Raw genomic sequence first — 18,981 nt, forward strand, 5'->3', positions numbered from 1 at the left:
TCCTTTCTTTTCAAATTTTTGGAATAGTTGGAGAAGAATAGGTATTAACTCTTTAGATGTTTGGTAGAATTCACCTTTGAAGCCATAAGCCATAGACTTTTGCTTTTTGGGAGTTAATGTGATTACTGATTCAATTTCCTTACTAGTAATCACTTTGTCCAAATTTTCTATTTACTTCTGATTTACTTTTGGAAGATTGTATGTTTTTAGGAATTAAAAATTTTTTTTAACGTTTATTTATTTTTGAGAGAGAGAGCATGAGTGGGGGAGGGACAGAGAGACAGGGAGACACAGAATGCGAAGCAGGGTCCAGGCTCTGAGCTGTCAGCACAGAGCCCAATGTGGGGCTCAAACTCAAGAACCGTGAGATCATGACCTGAGCGGAAGTCGGACACTTAACTGACTGAGCCACCCAGGCACCCCTGTTTTTAGGAATTTAAAGAATGAAGTATGCCTATTTATTTGTTTTTAAATGTTTATTCATTTTTGAGAGGAAAGAGCATGAGTGGGGGAGGCACAGAGAGCGGGGGACGGAGGATCCAAAGTGGGCTCTGAGCTGACAGCAGTGAGCCTGATGTGGGGCTTGAACTCACTAACTGTGAGATTATGATCTGAATGGCAGTTGGATGTTCAACTGACTGAGCCACCTGAGTGCCCTGAGTATGCCTTTTATTTTTTTAATTTTTTAATGTTTAAAAATAATTTATTTCGAGAGAGCGCACACAAGCAGTGGAGGTGCAGAGAGAGAGAGAGAGAGAGAGACAGACAGAGAATTCCCAGTGGGCTCCACACTGTCAGCACAGAGCCTGATGGAGGGGCTCAGACTCAGGAACTGTGAAATCATGACCTGAGCTGAAACCAAGAGTCGGATGCTTAACTGAGCCATCTAGGAACCCCCCAAGTATGTCTTTTTAAAATGAAAAATACTTTAATATTTTAATTTTACTCCTTAAATGTTTTTTTAGGAGCTGTGGCCTTGAAGAATCTTGAAATTAAAGAAAATGCTCTGGTAGGTTTTGAGTATAAAAAATTTGTAATGTCTGCATTTAACTGTATATAGACTTTTTGATGTACTTCGTCATTTTAAATTATTCAAGCTTGTGAAAATTTATAAAAAAGAATTTTTGCAAAATGTGTATTTTACAAAGTAGACTTTTAATCTCCTTTAAAAGCACAGAGTATAATTTTCCCCATTTAAAAATGCTTCCAATTTTTTTCTTTCTATATGATTTTATTTTAAATGGTTAATTTATCTTTCCAGTTGTCTTCAAGTTTTAATACCATGGTAACGATTTTTTTTTTTTTTTTTTACTATAGAATTCAGTGGTATTAATTACATTCATGATGCTATACAATCATTAAGCCCTATCTTTTTTTCTGTAACTTTTTCATTGGGTCAAAGGGAATCCTATAACAATTAAGAAGTAATGCCCTATTCCTCCTCTTTGTAGACCTTGCTAACCTTCAATCTACTTTCTGCTTCTATGAATTTGCTTGTTGTACCTCGTGAGTGAAATCCTGCCATGTTTGTCATACCGTGTTTGACACATTTCACTTAGCTAATTCCTCTAAGGTTCGTCTGTTGTTTTTATCAGGACAACATTTCATTTTGTGGCTGAGTAATATTCCAGTGTATCTTTATGCCACGTTTTGTTTATCCATTGATATCTTGATAGACACTTGAGTTGTTTCTGCCTTTTGGCTCTTGTGAATAATGCTGCTGTAACACTGGCATACACGTCTGTTCAGTTCCCTGTTTTCAATCCCTGTGGGTAAATGCCTACCAGTGGAATTGCTGGATTTTATGGTAATTTTATGTTTAATGTTTTTAAGAACTGCCACTCCATTTTCCATACTAGTTGAGCCATCTTATATTCCTACTACCAATGCATATAGTGTCCACTTTCTCCACATCCTTGCTAACATTTACTTATCTTTTTAAATGTTTCTTCTTTTTCATTTTATCTTAAGTACAGTCTACTCCCCGAGGTGGGGCTGGAGCTCCCGACCCCAAGATCAGAGTCACATGCTCTACCAGCTGAGCCAGCTAGGCACTGTTTTTGGTTTTCTGATTATACCCCTCCTAATAGACATAAAGTGGAATCTCATTTTGGTTTCTCTTAGCGTTTCCCTCGTGACTGGTGAGGCTGAGCATTTTTTCATGTGCTTATTGGCCATTTGGATATGTTCTTTGGATATGTCTGTTGAAAATAGTTTATTTTTTAGTCAAGTTTTTGTTTGCTTGTTTGAATTGCATTTCTCTATGTATTCTTGATATTTTCCCTTATCAGATACATGATTTGCAAAATTGACCCCCATTCTTTGTGTTGCCTTATGCCTCTGTCGATAGTGTCCTTTGATGCACTAAAGTTTTTAATCTTGGTGAAATTTAATCCATCTCTTTTTTTTTTTCTTTTGTTGTTTGTGTCTTTGGTGTGCTGTTCAAGAAATCATTGCCAAATCTAATGTCAAGAAGATTTTACCACATGTTTTCTTCTAAAGGTTTTGTAGTTTTAGTTCCTGTGTTTAGGTCTCATGTCCATTTTGAATTAATTTTTATATATGGTTATGAGGTAAGGGCTTAACTTCACTCTTTGGTGTGGATGTCCAGTGTTCTCAGCACCACTTATTGAAAAGGTTGTCCTTTTCCCCATTGAATGGGGAGAAATTCTTTTGAGGTTTTTTGCAGAGTGGAGTTTTAACCTCCCTGTAAGGACAAACTGATGATAAAATTTCCCACTTAATTTTCCCCTCAGACAATATAAAAGCAGTATGATTTTGGTAAGGGTAACTTAGGTCTTCTCTATTACTGTCGAACTTTCTCCCTATTTATTTAAAAATGATCAGTCTCCCTGAATGTTATGGAGTTGAGAGTAATATGACAATTAAGTATTTACAAATTTAAATAAGTGTTGATGGTAAAGAGAAGGTGCAAGTTAACTGAATCCCTTTACGTAATTGTGGGAAGAAAAAAATAGTCTTCTGTTTTGTTGGCCTGTATATATACTAATATTTTATATGTATATATATGTTTTGTAGAGTCAACTGGATGTACCATTTAAAGTTAAAGTTGGTCATATAGGTAAGCTGTGCTTATTATTTGAATATCCTTGCTGGACTTGCAGTAAAAATGATATGCTTCGTATCTCTTTAATGTGATATTGTTAATGTTTCTGAGCACTAATTGAAAATCATGTGTTTTCATCTGGGTAGAGCTTAGTACTGTAACTTAAAGATACTGTGTGGTCCATGTATCCCTTGTTTAAAAACTATGAAATTATACATTTACTAGGTGTTAAAAATGAGTGGAGAGCCAGTGTGTTAAATCCAATAGCATAACTGTCTCTGTTTCTTAGGTTTCTGACTAGTTATTGCTGTCTTCCAATCATGGATGTCTGGTGTAAGGAGTAGGGTCTGGATCATCCAGGCAATGTGACTCGGAATGAGTCAGAAACTTAGTTTCTGAGGTTGTTTGCATACCTGTGTCCTAACAGCTGTCATTCTCTAATATTATTATTTTATTTTTTTCTACTAGACAATAAGTTTCTTAGTGTTTATTCTCACCACTTGGTACAATACCTGGCATATAGTAGGGACACAATTTGTTGAGTGAAGGAAGTACCCATTTCCAAATGAGTGTACGGCATTATAATCAGTTTTAAAGGAACGTATTTTCCCCTTGCTATTACAGGGTGTTGTTAATCTTATTGATCCTTCAGAGTTTGCTGCATTTAGCATGTGGAATTACATATATAGTAAATATAAATATATGCATATTTTGAAAACAGTTGTATTTATGTGGAAGATTTTTGGAATTGTCTTTGTTTTATATTTTTGTGTATTACAAATTTTCTAGAAATCTGTACTTTTAGAAATGAGAATTTCTGGTAATGAGAGGAAAAGGTTTTTTTTTTAAGATTTAATGGTGAAAGTGCTACATTATTAACTTTGTGTCTATTTCTTTGATTATTAATGCTATTTTGTCACTGTTCTCTGTTCTTTTATTTACTTTTTTGGATTATTAATATATGTGATACATGTGTGTGAGCAGTCTGATACATTTATAAATTGTATCAGATTTGTCGGAATTATTATTTTTTCTAATGGGTTTATTTCATTCTGGTTATATTTTGGATGGTACACAAATTTGAAATGGTCACTGTCTCCTCTTTTTTTTTTAATGTTTATTCAGTTTTGAGAGAATGTGAGTGGGAGAGGGGCAGACAGAGAGGGGGACAGAGGATCTGTAGCGGGCTCTGCACTGACCGCACCAAGCCCGCTGTGGGGCTTGAACTCAGGAACTGTGAGATCATGACCTAAGCTGAAGTGGGACACTCAACCGGCTTAGTTACCCGGGTGACCCAGTCTTCTCTGATTTAAAACTTAGGAAGTCATCCCTGTTTTAGAAATCAGTTTATTTCTTTTTCTCTGGATTGATGTTGTAATATGAAATCTTTTTCTCAGTTTGGGTTTTTTTTAAATGTTTCATTTTATTTATTCATTTATGTTTAAAGTTTATTTTTTGAGAGAGAGAGTGAGCAAGCAGGGGAGGAGCAGAGAGACAGGGAGAGAGGGAATCATGAGTAGCCTCCACGAGGTCATTGTGGAGCTGGAGGGGGGACTCCAGCTCAAAATCTGTGAGAGATCATGACCTGAGCCGAAATCAAGAGTCAGATCCTTAACTGACTGAGCCACCCAGGTGTCCTAGTTTGGGTTTTTGTTTTTTTTTTTTAAACATGGAATTTTGGCCTTATGTAATGAGATAAATCTATGTAGATTTTTTTCCCCTTCTCCAGTTACCAGTTAATGCAGCCATCGTGTTATTAATTTTTCCCTTCCCAATCATGGCAACTATTTCTAAATCAACAGACTCCTGCTTTCTAAAATATTTAAAGTATTTTAAAACAATTAGGGAAACTTTTTAAATACACAAGACTAGAATCAGTATAATGAATACCTTACATCATATTTTTTAGTTTAATATCCCTAATGCTTTAAGGATATTTTGCTATTGGATTATAGTAAAACATTTTGAATGTTTGAATAGTTTGAATAATTTTCTAATCTTGTTCACAGTCTTTATTATCATAGAAATCTGTGCACACATACACTTAGGGTGATAATCATACATATTGTATATATATCATCTATATATGTGAAAAATACATCTTCAATTTTATAATCTACCTTTTGACAGTGTACTATGAATACTTATAGTGATTTGGAGTAAGAATTGGGGAAATCAGAGTTCTGATAATCAAGGATTGTTGGTTAATGGCAGAAGAGTATTGTTATGTTTGATGCAGATTGCCATAAATAGAAACTTGTAAATTTTTAGAATAGCATTTAGATTTTCCAACAGTACTAATACACATAATTTCAGATCATCACAACAAAGGCGTGTTGTTTTGGGTTGTAAAATAGCTTTCTGTGAAGTGACTCAGCTTGTTGTTTTGCCATTTCTTCTAATGCCTGACAGAAAATAGACTGGCAGCAAATGCAGGTTGAATGATAATATTTTTTGTCCTTTTTAAAAAAAATTCATGTAGGTAATCTTAATCTTACAATTCCATGGAAAAACCTGTATACTCAACCAGTTGAAGCTGTCCTGGAAGACATTTATTTACTCATAGTGCCTTCTTCTCGTAAGTCAAATTTTAAACATTATTTGTGGATGGAAAAATCTTTATATCTCATAATGATACTCAAAATACTTTTGGTAAATATTTTGAGATATTTTTATGTTTGAATTAGCATTTGGGAATTCAAATTAAATTGGTTTTTACTCTAGACTTTTGCAGACTTTGTATTAGTGATTATTTTTCAAGGGTATGTTTTGGAATGAGTATACTTAAACTTAAGATAATTAAATATTCTTTTCTGTGCTTCCTGTAGAAATAAAATACGATCCTGTAAAAGAAGAAAAACAACTCTTGGAGGCAAAGCAATATGAACTTAAGCGAATAGAAGAAGCAAAACAAAAAGTAGCTGATCAAGGTAAAGGAAACAGTAAATAGGAATGGTAATAAGAAAAGGAGAGAAGACCTAAATATTTATCACATGGGAATATTATTTTTCTCTGGAGGCATTGAAATTATTTAACAAATATGAGATAATCTTATTACATGGGGAATTTTAATGTGGTTTGTCTATTTTTATGATGATTATAAAATTTTTACTTATAGAAACTTACTGTTGGACGAATAATACACATAGCTTATAAGGGTAAGGTTAGTTTTTAGCTATAATAATTAATTTCATCAAGTATATTTTCTTAGTTTTGTAGCTTTTTAATTTTTAAAATTATTATTAAAACATTTTTTTAATGTTCACTTATTTTTGAGAGAGAGAGAGAGAGACAGAGGGAGAGAGCGGGAAAGGGACAGAGCAAGAGGGAAACACAGAATCTAGAGCAGGTTCTGGGCTCTGAGCTGTCAGCACAGAGCCCAACGTGGGGCTCGAACTCAAAAACTGTGAGATCATGACCTCAACCAAAGTCCAGTGCTTAACTGACTAAGCCAGCCAGGTGCCCACAAATTTTTATTTTGTAAAATGTTTATTTTTGAGAAAGAGAGTCAGAGAGGGGGAGAGAGAATCAAAGAGGGGGAAAGACAGAGGACCCAAAACAGTCTGTGTGCTGTCAGCACAGAACCTGATGCAGGGCTTGAACTCATGAACTGCAAGATCATGACCTGAGCTGAAGTCAGATGCTTAACTGACTAAGCCACCCAGGCACCCTAGTTTTCTAGCTTTTTTTTTTTTTTTTTTTTAAATTCCCCTTATCAGTTCTTAATCTTTTGGAGATACTTAGTTGTTTGATATAATTCCGTTTTCCCAAATCTTTTTGGTTACCCTCTGGCTTCATATCCTTTCCTATTCAGCCTAAACCAAATAGTTCATTATTTCAACCCTTTCTTTTCTCAGTGGAAGAGCTGTCTTGCAGAAATCGAATTCCTTTCCACTTGTGTGGTGGTGACTTTTGTATTTTTTGTATTCTGTTCTGTCTAGTAAAACTTCTCCTTAGCCTATAAATACATTGTACCTGGTCTTATCTTCAAACACAAAATGATCTTCCTAACCTGGTTATCATTTGTCTTCTGTTCCTCTTTTGTTTAATAGCTAAGCATCTTAAAAATGTATGTATACTTACACCACTGTCCTTGCCTTGCATTTATTTATTTATTAATTAATTTTTTTGATAAAAAATAAAACCCACTAGTAAACATTTTACCTTTTGACAAAGAGGTAAAAACGTTAAAGGAGATTTAATGCAAATTCTGGCGACACTTCTTGTAATTATATTTTCATACCCTGTGTAGTTGTTTATCTCTATCCCCAGTCTTTTTTTATTCAAACATTTTTTTTTATTATAGCACACATGTAACAAAGTTTACCACCTTAACCATTTTTAAGTGTATAGTTCGCTGGTATTAAATACATTTAGAATGTTGTACAACTCTTATTACCATCCATTTCATATCTCTTTTCTTCTTGTAAAATTGAAACTTTACAGCCATTAAACAACAATCCACCCATTCCACCCCCCTCAGTTAGAACCCCTGGCGACCACAACTGTACTTTCTTGTCTCTGAAATTTTGGCTACTCTGGGTACTTGATGTAAGTGGAATTATACAACGTGTCTTTTTCTAACTGGCTTATTTCACTTAGCATCATGTCTTCAAGATCTGTCCATGTTGTAGCCTGTGTCACAATTTCCCTTTTAAGGCTAAATAGTATTCCATTTTTTGTATATACCACACTTGCCTTGCCCATTCACCCATCTACGGACACTTGGGTCGTTTCTGTGCTTTAGCTGTTGTGAATAAAGCTGCTCTGAACATGGGAGCACAAGTATTCCTTTGAGACATTGTTTTCAATTCTTTCGGGTATATACACACAAGTGCAGTTGCTGGATCATAGGTAATTGTACTGTATTTTTGACTTTTTGAGGAATCACCATACTGTTTTCAACAGGGACTTGTACCATTCTGCATTTTCACCAACAATGCCCAAAGGTTTTGATTCCTTCGTATCCTTGCCAACGCTTGTTTTATCTTTTCTTCATGGTAGCATCCTAATGGGGATGAAGTGGTATCTCATGTAGTTTTGATTTGCATTTCCCTGAAGATTAGTATTTTAGTGTCTTTTCATGTGCTTATTGGCCATTTGTATATCTTCTTTGGAGAAATGTCTATTTGAGTCTTCTGCCCATCTTTTAGTTGGGTTGTCTTTGGTTGTTGTTTGGTGCTACGAGTTCTTTATATATTCTCCATGTTAATCTTTCACTAAATACACAATTTGCAAATTTTCTCCAATTCTTTATGTAACCATTCTGTTGATAGTGTCTTAATGCAAAAAATGTTTAAATTTCCACGAAGCCCATTTTGTCATCTTTTGTTGCTTGTGCCTTGGTGTGATAGGCAAGAAGTCATCGCAAAATCATCACCAAATCCAGTGTCATGCAGCTTTTGTCCTGTGTTTTCCTCTAAGAGTTTTATAGTTTTAGGTCTTAAATTTAAATCCATTTTGAATTCGTTTTTTTTGTATGTTCTTGGATAAGCAAGGTCTGACTTCATTCTCTTGTTCATTCTCTTCATATCCCGTTTCCCAACGTTGTTTATTAAAACTATTGTCCATTCCTGATTGAGTAGTCTTGGTCCCTTATCAAAAATCATTTGACTGTGTATGCAAGGGTTTATTCTGAGTGCTGTATTCTGTTTTATTCGTCTGTCTGTCTTTATGGCAGTACCACACTGTTTTGATTACTGTAGTTGTGTTGTAAATTTTGAAATCTGGAAGTATAAGTCTTTCACCTTTTGTTCTTCCTTTTCAAGACTGGTTTTCCTCTGTGGGAGTCCCTTGAGTTTCCTTATGAATTTAAGGATGCATTTTTCTGTTTCTGCGAAAAGTATAATTGGGATTGCTTTGAATCTGTAGATTGCTTTGGGCAGCATTGACATGCTAACAGTGGTTCCCAATCCATGAACTTGGGTATGTTTCCATTTATGTCTTTTAAAATATCTTTTTAAAAGTGTACAAGTCTTTCACCTCCTTGGTTATGTTAATCCCTAAGTTATTCTTTCTGATGCTATTGTAAAAGGAATTGTTTCTGTAATTTCCTGCTCAGATTCTTCATTGTTAGGGATTAGAGATATGCAATTGATTTTTTTTGTGTGTGTGTGTTGACTTTGTACCCTGCTACTTTGCTGAGTTAATTAGTTTCAATAGTTGTTTTGTGAGGTATTTAGAGTTTTCTTCATATAAGATCATATTATCTGTGAACAGAGATTTTACTTCATTTTTTGATTTGGATGACTTTTGTTTCTTGCCTGATTACTCTGGCTAGACCTTCTAGTAGTATGTTGAATAAAAGTGACAAAACTGGACATTTTTGCTGTCTTTCTGATTGTCAAGGAAAAGCTTTCAGTCTTTCCATTAAGTATGGTGTTTGCTGTGTGGGCTTTTTGTATATGAATTTTATTATGTTAGGTAGTTTCCTTCTAGTCCTAGTTTTTTGATTGTTGTTATTAAAAAAGGATTTTGAGTTTTGTTAAATGGTTTTTCTTCATCAATTGAGATGATCATATATATTTTTTTATTTGGTAAATGTTTGATTTATTTGGTAATTTTTAGCAAATTTATTTGGTAAGTTGACTTCTATATCTACCCATCTTTCCATTCCAGCAATAAATTCTATTGAGTCATGCTATATAATTTTTTATAACACTTTTTTTTTAAATGTTTACTCATTTTTTTTTTTTTTCTTGGAGAGAGAGAGAGTGAGTGGGAGAGGGAGACACAGAATCTGAAGCAGGTTCCAGGCACTGAGCTGTCAGCACAGAGCCCCACGTGGGGCTTGAACTCACAGACCGTGAGATCAAGCCCTAGCCGAAGATGGAAGCTTAACCGACTGAGCCACCCAGGCGCCCCTTGAATTTTTTTTAATGTGCTGTTGAATTTTGTTTGTTGGCATTTCATTATTTGCATCAGTATTTATTAGGAATATTGATCTGTAGTTTTCTTGTAGTATCGTTGTATGGTTTTGGTAGCAGATTAGTACCTCATGCATTGAGTTTGGAAGTATTCCCTTTAATTTGTTTTTGAAACGTTTGAAGAGGATTGATGTTTTAAGTGTTTGGTAGAATTCACCAAAGAAGCAATCAGTTCCACGGCTTTTGTTAGGGGAGTTTTGATCACTGATTCAATCTTTTTACTAGTTTTCTATGTGTGTGTATATATATGTTTTATATATACATATATATTATATATATGTATTTCATATATATGGGTATATATAATACATATATCCAAATTTTCTATCTCTGTAATTTTGTCTTGGTACGTATTGTGGTTCTAGGAATTTGTCTATTTCATTTGGTTAATCCAGTTCGTTAGTATACAGTTATTCACATAATGTGTATAATCCTTGTTTCTGTAAAATCTGTAGTAATACACCTACTCTCATTTGTAATTTTGGTAATTTGAGCCTTACTCTTTTTATCTTGGTCCATTTAGCTATTTTTCAATTTTGTTGACCTTTTCAAAAAACCCAACTTTTGGTTTCATTTGATTTTTTTTTTCAAGTTGGTCTTCTGTTCTTCAGTTTATCTCTACTTGAATCTTTATTTTTTCTTTCCTTCTGTTAGCTGTGGATATAGTTTGTCCATTATTTTCATATTGTTTAAGTTATAAAGTTAGGTTCTTCTGAGGTCTTTTTGTTTTTTTCTTACAGCTATAAATTTCCATTTTAATACTTTTTTGCTGTGTCCCATAAATTTTGGTATGCTGTGTTTTTGTTTTCATATATCTAAGTGTTTTCTAATTTCCCTTATGACTTGTTCTGTGATCCATTGGTGGTTTAACAGCGTTTTGTTTAATTTCCACAAATACATGAGTTTTTAAATTTTCCTTCCATTTTCTTATTTTTTTAAACATTTGCTAATTTTTGAGCGAGAGCACGTGAGTTAGGGAGAAGCAGAGAGAGGGAGACAGAGGATCTGAAGCAGGCTCTGCACTCATAGCAGAGAGCCACTGCTGAGCTCTCTGAGGAACCCCAACTTCTGTGTTTTATTTCTAACATTATTCTGATATGGTCAAAGATGGCACTTTGCATGATACCTATATTTTTAAATCTAGTTAGACTTAATTTGTGTCCTAATATGCGTTCTGTCATGGAAAATGTCTTAGATGGACCAGAGAACAGTGGGTCTTGTGTTTTAATCCATTCAGTTTGTGTCTTTTGAGTAGACTGTTTAATCCATATCCATATATATACATACATATGTACGTATATGTGTGTATATGTACAAATATAAATATGAACTAATATTGGTGTATTATATATATATTTTTTAATGGTTTATCTTTGAGAGAGAAAGAGCATGTACATGAGCAGGGGAGGGGCGGAGAGAGAGAGAGGGAGAGCAAGAATCCCAAGCATGTCCTTAGCTGCCATTGCAAAGCCCGATGCGGGGCTCAAACTCACAAACCCATGAGGTCAGGACTTGAACTGAAACCAAGAGTCGGATGCTTAACTGGCTGAGCCACCCAGGCACCCCAGATCCATATACTTTTAGAATAATTACTGATAACTTAACAGACGTACTTCTGTCCTTTTGCCATTTGTTTTCTGTGTGCCTTATTTGTCATTCATTTACTGCGTTACTCTCTGAGTTGGTTGACTTTGTATAATGAAATGTTTAAATTTTTATTTCGGGGCGCCTGGGTGGCTCAGTCGGTTAAGCAGCCGACTTCAGCTCAGGTCATGATCTCACAGCCCGTGAGTTCGAGCCCCGTGTTGGGCTCTGTGCTGACAGCTCAGAGCCTGGAGCCTGTTTTGGATTCTGTGTCTCCCTCTCTCTGACCCTCCCCCGTTCGTGCTCTGTCTCTCTCTGTCTCAAAAATAAATGTTAAAAAAAAAAAAAATTTAAATTCTTATTTCATTCATCTCGTGCATATTCTATAGGTATTTTCTCTGTGGATACCCTGAGAATTAAATTTTTGACATCCTTAAGTTAGAACACTTTAAGTTATACTAGTTTAACCTCAGTAACATACAGAAACTCTACTCTTTCACATCTCCCTCCTCACTTTTTTTTTTAATTTTTTTTTTTAATGTTTATTTATTTTTGAGACAGAGAGAGACAGAGCATGAATGGGGGAGGGGCAGAGAGAGAGGGAGACCCAGAATCGGAAGCAGGCTCCAGACTCTGAGCCATCAGCCCAGAGCCTGATGCAGGGCTCGAATTCATGAACCGTGAGATCTTGACCTGAGCTGAAGTCGGACGCTCAACCGACTGAGCCACCCAGGCGCCCCACCTCCTCACTTTTTTAAATTGCTGTTGTCACAGAATTGCATCTTTATATATTGTTGCCGAAAACAAACTATTTTGAATAGATTAGTGTCTTTAATAATTAGAAAACAACAGGCTGAGTTACAAAGCAAAGTTACCATAATACTAGCATTTAGACTAAGAAGTTTTTTTTATAAGTACATTGGTCTCTCAAATCATGTAGAATGCAAAAAGTGGAGTTACAAACCACTGTTATGGTAACGATAATTGATAATCGCAGATGTGTTATCTTTTGTTGGGATCATTGTTGTTTCATGCAGTATCTCTGGTTATTGTATAGGGAAGGTCTGGTGACAGTCTTACTCAGCTTTTATTTATCTTGGAATGTCTTTATTTCTCCCTCACTCTTAAAGGGCATTTTTGCTGGATATAGAATTCTTGGTTGAAAGATTTTTTTTTTTCTTAGCACTTTCAGCAATTTGGTCCATTGCCTTTCTGCCTTTTTTCTGATGAAAAATCTATTGATAAAATTATTAATGATCCCTTCCATGTGATGAGCAGCTTCTCTCTTGATGTTTTCAAGATTCTCTTTTTATCTTTGGTCTTTGAACGTTTGCTTATAATTTGTATCCTTGGGTCTCTTTGAGTTCTTCCTTGGAGTTCTTTGAGTTCCCTGGGTGAATATAATCATGTCTTTCTTTAAATGTGGCCAGTTTGCAGCTAGTATTTCTCATTTTTTAGTTTTTATTTTTTTGAGATTTTTCATTCTTTAGTCATCTAAACACCCAGTGTGGGGCTCGAATTTACAACCCTAGATAAAGAGTTGCACACTCTACTGACTAAGCCACACGGGAGTCCCTCAGCCAGTATGTCTTCAGATATTCTCTCTGATCCTTTCTCTGTCTTTTTTCCGTCTGGGACTCCCACAGTGCGTGTGTTGGTCCACTTGGTGTCCCCTGGGTGTCTGTTAGGCTCTGTTCACTTCAATTTATTTCTTTCCGTTCCTCAAATTTAATAATTTGTTGTTGTTGTTCTGTCTTCAAGTTTGTCTATTGCAGTCTCCCTTTGAATCTCTCTGATGAATTTTTCCTTTTAGTTATGGTACTTTTCTGCTTCTGAATTTTTTTTTTTTTAGTTTTTTTCTTTATAGATATTTCTATTTTTTCATTCATTATTTTCTTGATGTTCTCCACATCTTCCTTTAGATCTTTGAGCATCTATGTGACAGTTGTTTTAAAGTCTGTCTAGTGGGGCACCTGAGTGGCTCAGTTGCTTCTGGACTTTGGCTCAGGTCATGGTCTTATGGTTTGTGAGTTCAGTGCCCATGTCCAGCTCCACACTGATGGTGCAGAGCCTGCTTGGGATTCTCTATCCTTCTTTTCTCTGCCCCTCCCCACTTGCACTCTCTCTCAAAATAAGTAAACTAAAAAAAAAAAAAAAAAAAAAAGTAGTAGATCTGTCATCGTATCTTTTTCAGGAATAGTTTTTGTTAACTTATTTTTTTGTCTGTTAAACGGGCCATATCTTCCTGCTTCTTTGTATCGTTGGTGATTCTTTTTAAAATCTAGATATTTGGATATAATAATGTGATATCTGTGGAAATGAGATTCATCCCCATTCCCATTGTTTTCTTTTTTTTTTTTTTTTAAAGCTTTTTTTTCTTTTTCATTATTGTAGGCTATCCCTAGTCCAAGGATCAGTCTCAGGTATAAATGTAAGGTGTTCTCAGGACTTTGCTGAGCCCAAGCCTATGCCTTTCCCTGAACGTGTATGGTCACATTCTTATTTTCCCTGCATATGGAGTTGGTTTTGAATGTCCTAGTCTGTAATGTTTTGCTCACAAATGGGGAGAAGAAACAATGAAGGGGGACAAAAACAAAAAAGGTTGCGAGTCCTTTAAAAGCCCTGGATGTCACTGTGGCTGGAGAGGGAGGGGCTTGCAACAGTTGAAAAAGGTGCAGTGACCACAACCACCCTTCTCTGTGATCAGGAGCAGCAACCAGCCATTAGAGCACAAATCTCCAAATATTTGGAGGATGGGTCCTTTCTTCCCACCTTGGTTCCTGCAAGTTGAGTTGCAAGGTGCTTCAGGAATGTGTGCACGGCTGGCTGCAGTAGGCCTGAGAATAGGGGCCCAGGTGAGCTGCTGCTATGGTAAAGAGCTAAAGTGGATGTGAATGAAGTGCAGTTTACATTCAAGCCTTCTCTGCAAGTTGCAAGCCTTCAGTAGATTCTGGAGTTCCAGAATCTTTACATTAGGCACATTTTGCCTTTTGAGTTATCTAGCTAGGAAGACAGATTCTTGGTGTTTTCTACTCTGCCATTTTCCTCTTCTCCAATCCTTTCTTTACTAAGTCTCCTAGGCTTTTGCCTTTTAAAAATTATTTTCATCTTCTCAAAATAATGCATATACATAGATTTAAAAGTTAGTAATATTAGTACCACAATTTAGAAATTCTGTCTCCTGGCTCAGCCCCTAAGCCTGCTCCATATAGATGTCCTTTTAAGTTTTTTGGGTTTTGTTTGATGTTTTTATTTACTTTTGAGAGTGTGAGTGGAGGAGGGGCAGAGAGGGGGACAGAGGACCCCACGTGGGCTCTGCACTGACAGCAGCGCTCCTGACGTGGGGCTCGAACTCACCAACTGTGAGATCTTACTTGAGCTGAAGTCAGATGCTCAACTGACTGAGCCACTCAGGAGCCCCTACTTTTAAAGTGTTTTTGTGGTTACTTCCATGCTACTATGTAAGATGATCACATCCCTATTACTTGATTCATTATGCTTATACATCATTTGTATAGAGAGGCTTCCTTTTATGGACTGTAAGGTTGACCCATTTTTCTGTCTTTCTAGTATAATTGCATGTTGGGTTAAATCAGTATTCATTGTTTATGTTATTATGGCTATATATAAATGTTTACTACTGAGCCAAATAGTATATATGCTCTGATTACATATGTTTTTTGGTGCAACTTTATTATTTCCTTGGCAATAGTAGGTGGATGTAGGGTGATTATTATATAGAAGTTTTTCTTAACGTGTCTGGTTTCAATGTGATGGATCTCCCTGTATCTGTAAGTACATGGTTTTAGAGTCTGCAGTCTGTTGTGTGTATTTTCTTCAGAAGAAATTCTTGCTTCTCACTAGGATGGGAAAAGGATAGTTGTATGGCTGTGTGGACTAAGGGAGGGAGGATACCTGGAAGTCTAACTACTAATTACACCAGACTTAAGCCAATCCTTGTATTATCATTCTCTCCCTGCCATTTATGTTCTCTGAGGACTCCAGTTCCTGAATCTTCCCAGGATTCTGGCTTTTGACTCATCTTTATTATTGGCCTCTCCATTTATTATAGGTATTTAGAAGAATTTCTTCATCTCTGCTAAGTAGGTTAAGGCCATCTGCATTCTAGCTTCCAGACTACTGAAGGTATATCTTAGCTGTTTTTTTCCTGTACTCTTTCTTGACCTTGGGGGTTTATCCATTTTCCCCCTTTACTTTTGCATTAATGAGGTCTTACTGAGAAGTAGAAAAATAGATAACAGTCCACCATGTTTAATCAGAAGTCCTTATTTTTACATTGGTCTAAAATTAGAAACGTTTATGCTTAAAATTCATTAGTGATAGCTTATTGTTATCAGATAGAAGTTTAAACTCTTCAGCGTGATATGTAAAAGTTCATATGATTTGAATCCTATTTACCTCTTCAGCCTTATTACTGACCCCATCCCTTTCTCTTCTATTCTTTTGTTCTAAACATACTGACCTATTTATAGTTTATTGAGTGTATCAGTTTCTCTGAATATATCTCACTTTTACTCTATCTAACATATAATTGTGAGTTACCAGCATTGAAATGATAGTTGAGGTGTATGGTGTGGATGAGATTCCCTGAAGCAGTAGTAGAGGAGAGGAGAAGTCGTCCTAGGACTGAGCCTTAAGGAAATGTAACCTTTAATGATGGTGTAAAAGAGGAACACAGAAAAAAAAAAAATCAAGAAAGAGTGATGAGGGGCACCTGGGTCGCTCAGTCGGTGGAGCGTCTGACTTGGCATAGGTCATGATCTAACGATTCATGAGTTCGAGCCCCACATTGGGCTCTCTGCTGTGAGTGTAGAGCCTTCTTTGGATCCTCTGTCTCCCTCTCTCTCTCTTTCTCTCTCAAAAAAATAAACACCAAAAAAATAACAAAAAAAAGAGTCATCAGATAAGTAGAAAGAAATTTGGAGATTATGATTTCATGGGAAAAGTGTGTTTTAGGAAGCAAAGAATTTATCAGATCCTAATGAGGTATTAGGTAAATTAAAGAAATAATCATTTTATTTACATCCTGCATGTCATGGGTCATTGAGTGATGATTACGGAAAAGGAACTTCTGTTTCTTCCAAAGTTGGAGACCAGGTCATCTAACAGTAAAGAGAGCAATGGAAGGATTGTTAGACCTTTGAGGAGAAACAGAAAGAATTTGACTTAGTTGTTCCAGAGCATGTGAACAAGTTGAGTGGAGAAATGTAGTAAGTGGCTGTTGGGATGAAGTTGGTGATACTTAATTTATAGTAATTTCAGTCCTGTTGTGATTTTTCTCTGGTGCTCAACTGGCAAGGTTAAGCATGTTGATATAAAAAGTAGAAAGTTGGTTTTATTCAGGGTGGGAGCTTTATTGACAGAGGAAAATGAGCAAAAAGGAATAAAAGGGTTGAAAATGTTGGTGAAATAAGACATTACGGAATCTGTGCTGGTTAAGGGATTCAGAAGGAAATACTGGGTAGGGAAAGAAAGATTTAAGCATTTAATTGAATGACTGAATAGGTTTATAGAGTAAAGGATTTTATTAGGATGTGGTGTCGTATTCAAAGATTAAAATGCTCTGTCTTCAAAGAGCTTTTATTTTGTTTACTTATTCTAAAGTCTTTTTATATTTAATATATTTACTTACCCGCTATTCACTGACACTTGGATTTGATGTAAATATATCTTCATCAGCCTGTCCTCCTTGGCCAATTGAATTAGTAGTGGGTCATGAGAGGAAAAAACATACTCTGTATGTACAGTGAGACAGGACTACAGATAGAAAATGAGATAGTTTTCATTGATATTTTCAAATGGAGAAAAAAGGGATAGTAACCCGTGGTTATCAAATGCATATTAAAGAACTTAGCGGTGTGCTGGGTGGGTGACTCAGTCGTTAAAGTGACCGACTCTTGATTCTGGCTCAGGTCATGATCTCACGGTTCATGAGTTCAAGCCCTATCTCAGGCTCTGCAGCTGGTATCACAGAGCCTGCTTGGGTTGGGATTCTCTTCTCTTCTCTTTTCTCTTCTCCTCTCTTCTCCTCTCTTCTCCTCTCCTCTCCTCTCCTCTCCTCTCCTCTCCTCTTCTCTCTCTCTCTCTCTGCCCTTCCCCTACTTGCACCATCTCTCTCTCAAAATAAATAAATTAAAAATGGAAGAAATTAGGAGTTTCAGTACTTTGTTTTTTCTATTCCCCTGGAAAGTTTTGAAACTGGAGATAGTTAATATCTTTTTTTAGAAAATGAAACAAATGATGAATTTCCTTAATTCTTCCTTGAAAGAAGAAAGGATTGCCTATCTTCCTGTTCTGGATTCATCAGGAAAAGAAGCATATTCAAGTATTTCATACATCAAACCACAGACAATTTGTAATAGTATCACTAATTTTAAGGGCAATTCCTTGTTACTGTTTCTGGCTTTTCTAATTTAAGCCTATTAGAATTCTTACCAAATAATCTTCATTGTTTTCCAGGTCTTTATGTACCCAGGTATAGTTGTAAACTTTAATGGCAGGAAGTTCTAAATAGTTGGCTTTAGTTTCATTGAAAAAGTAGATTTTGAAACTATTTGTATTTGGTTGCCTTTGAGTCTTTGGTGTGGAAGACTTTGGGAAAGGATGCTCTTAGTGTTCTGTTTATAAAGACAGATTTTTTTCTTTAACACGGTGATGTTTATGTTACCTCCATATGTGGATGGATATTTATAGAGTATATTTTTCATTCGAGTTAAAAAAAAAAGTATTTGCTATTGTAGAAAAACATCAGGTGGAGAAACCGGACACTTTCACAGAAAAATTAATTACTCAGATCATAAAAAATCTTCAAGTGAAAATTTCCAACATCCATATTCGTTATGAAGATGATGTAAGTATTTTAATAGGTGAAACTTATTTTTATATTTCCATATATATACTTTATGGTTTGTTGACACCTGCTCTGTTGTGGCCAGCCTATTGGATGCCGGGAAGTGGAGGGACACAGATCTGAAGGTGACCTGATCTTTCTGTTTTGTAATCATAGTTTCAATTTGCAGTGTTTAATGCCTTGATTACACTTTGCTAAAATGTTCAAAAATCAGATAATGAAGGAAAATGCCTTCCTCTATTGCAGTCACCTTGGGTAGTTGGGCATTATGTAGTTGGCCAGTCACGTATTTTTAGAATACTTTATATTTGCCTCTTGGAAGTTATACTGGTCTAGGAATCAGTAGAGGTAGATTTAGATTGTTTATCTCAAATAGATCCTGTGTCTCTAAAATGCATAATTATTGGCTTCTCACAGTACTATTGTGAGGTCAGTTTTTTGATAAACTGGTTTTTTATACATTGAAAAATACAAAGATTTATTATTGTGCAACACTAATACATTGATACTTAAAATTTTAATTAATATTGGGA

At 35.6% G+C, this 18,981-nt stretch overlaps 1 protein-coding gene across 4 annotated transcripts in view; it reads left to right on the forward strand.

Annotated features, from left to right (window-relative positions):
- The window catches only part of VPS13A (vacuolar protein sorting 13 homolog A), a 256,431-nt gene that overhangs the window by 12,597 nt on the left and 224,853 nt on the right, over positions 1-18,981 (forward strand). For all 4 annotated transcript variants that reach the window (XR_006710274.1, XM_045469045.1, XM_045469046.1 and 1 more), the window contains exons 2-6: positions 966-1,009; positions 3,040-3,082; positions 5,550-5,645; positions 5,896-5,997; positions 18,339-18,448. Coding sequence is in view for 3 of the 4 variants with exons in the window: in XM_045469045.1 (XP_045325001.1) it covers positions 966-1,009; positions 3,040-3,082; positions 5,550-5,645; positions 5,896-5,997; positions 18,339-18,448 (395 nt within the window). In the remaining variant the exon portion in view is untranslated. The remainder of the gene's footprint in view (positions 1-965; positions 1,010-3,039; positions 3,083-5,549; positions 5,646-5,895; positions 5,998-18,338; positions 18,449-18,981) is intronic.

Source organism: Leopardus geoffroyi, chromosome D4, assembly GCF_018350155.1.
Source record: "Leopardus geoffroyi isolate Oge1 chromosome D4, O.geoffroyi_Oge1_pat1.0, whole genome shotgun sequence".
Lineage (NCBI taxonomy): Eukaryota > Metazoa > Chordata > Mammalia > Carnivora > Felidae > Leopardus > Leopardus geoffroyi.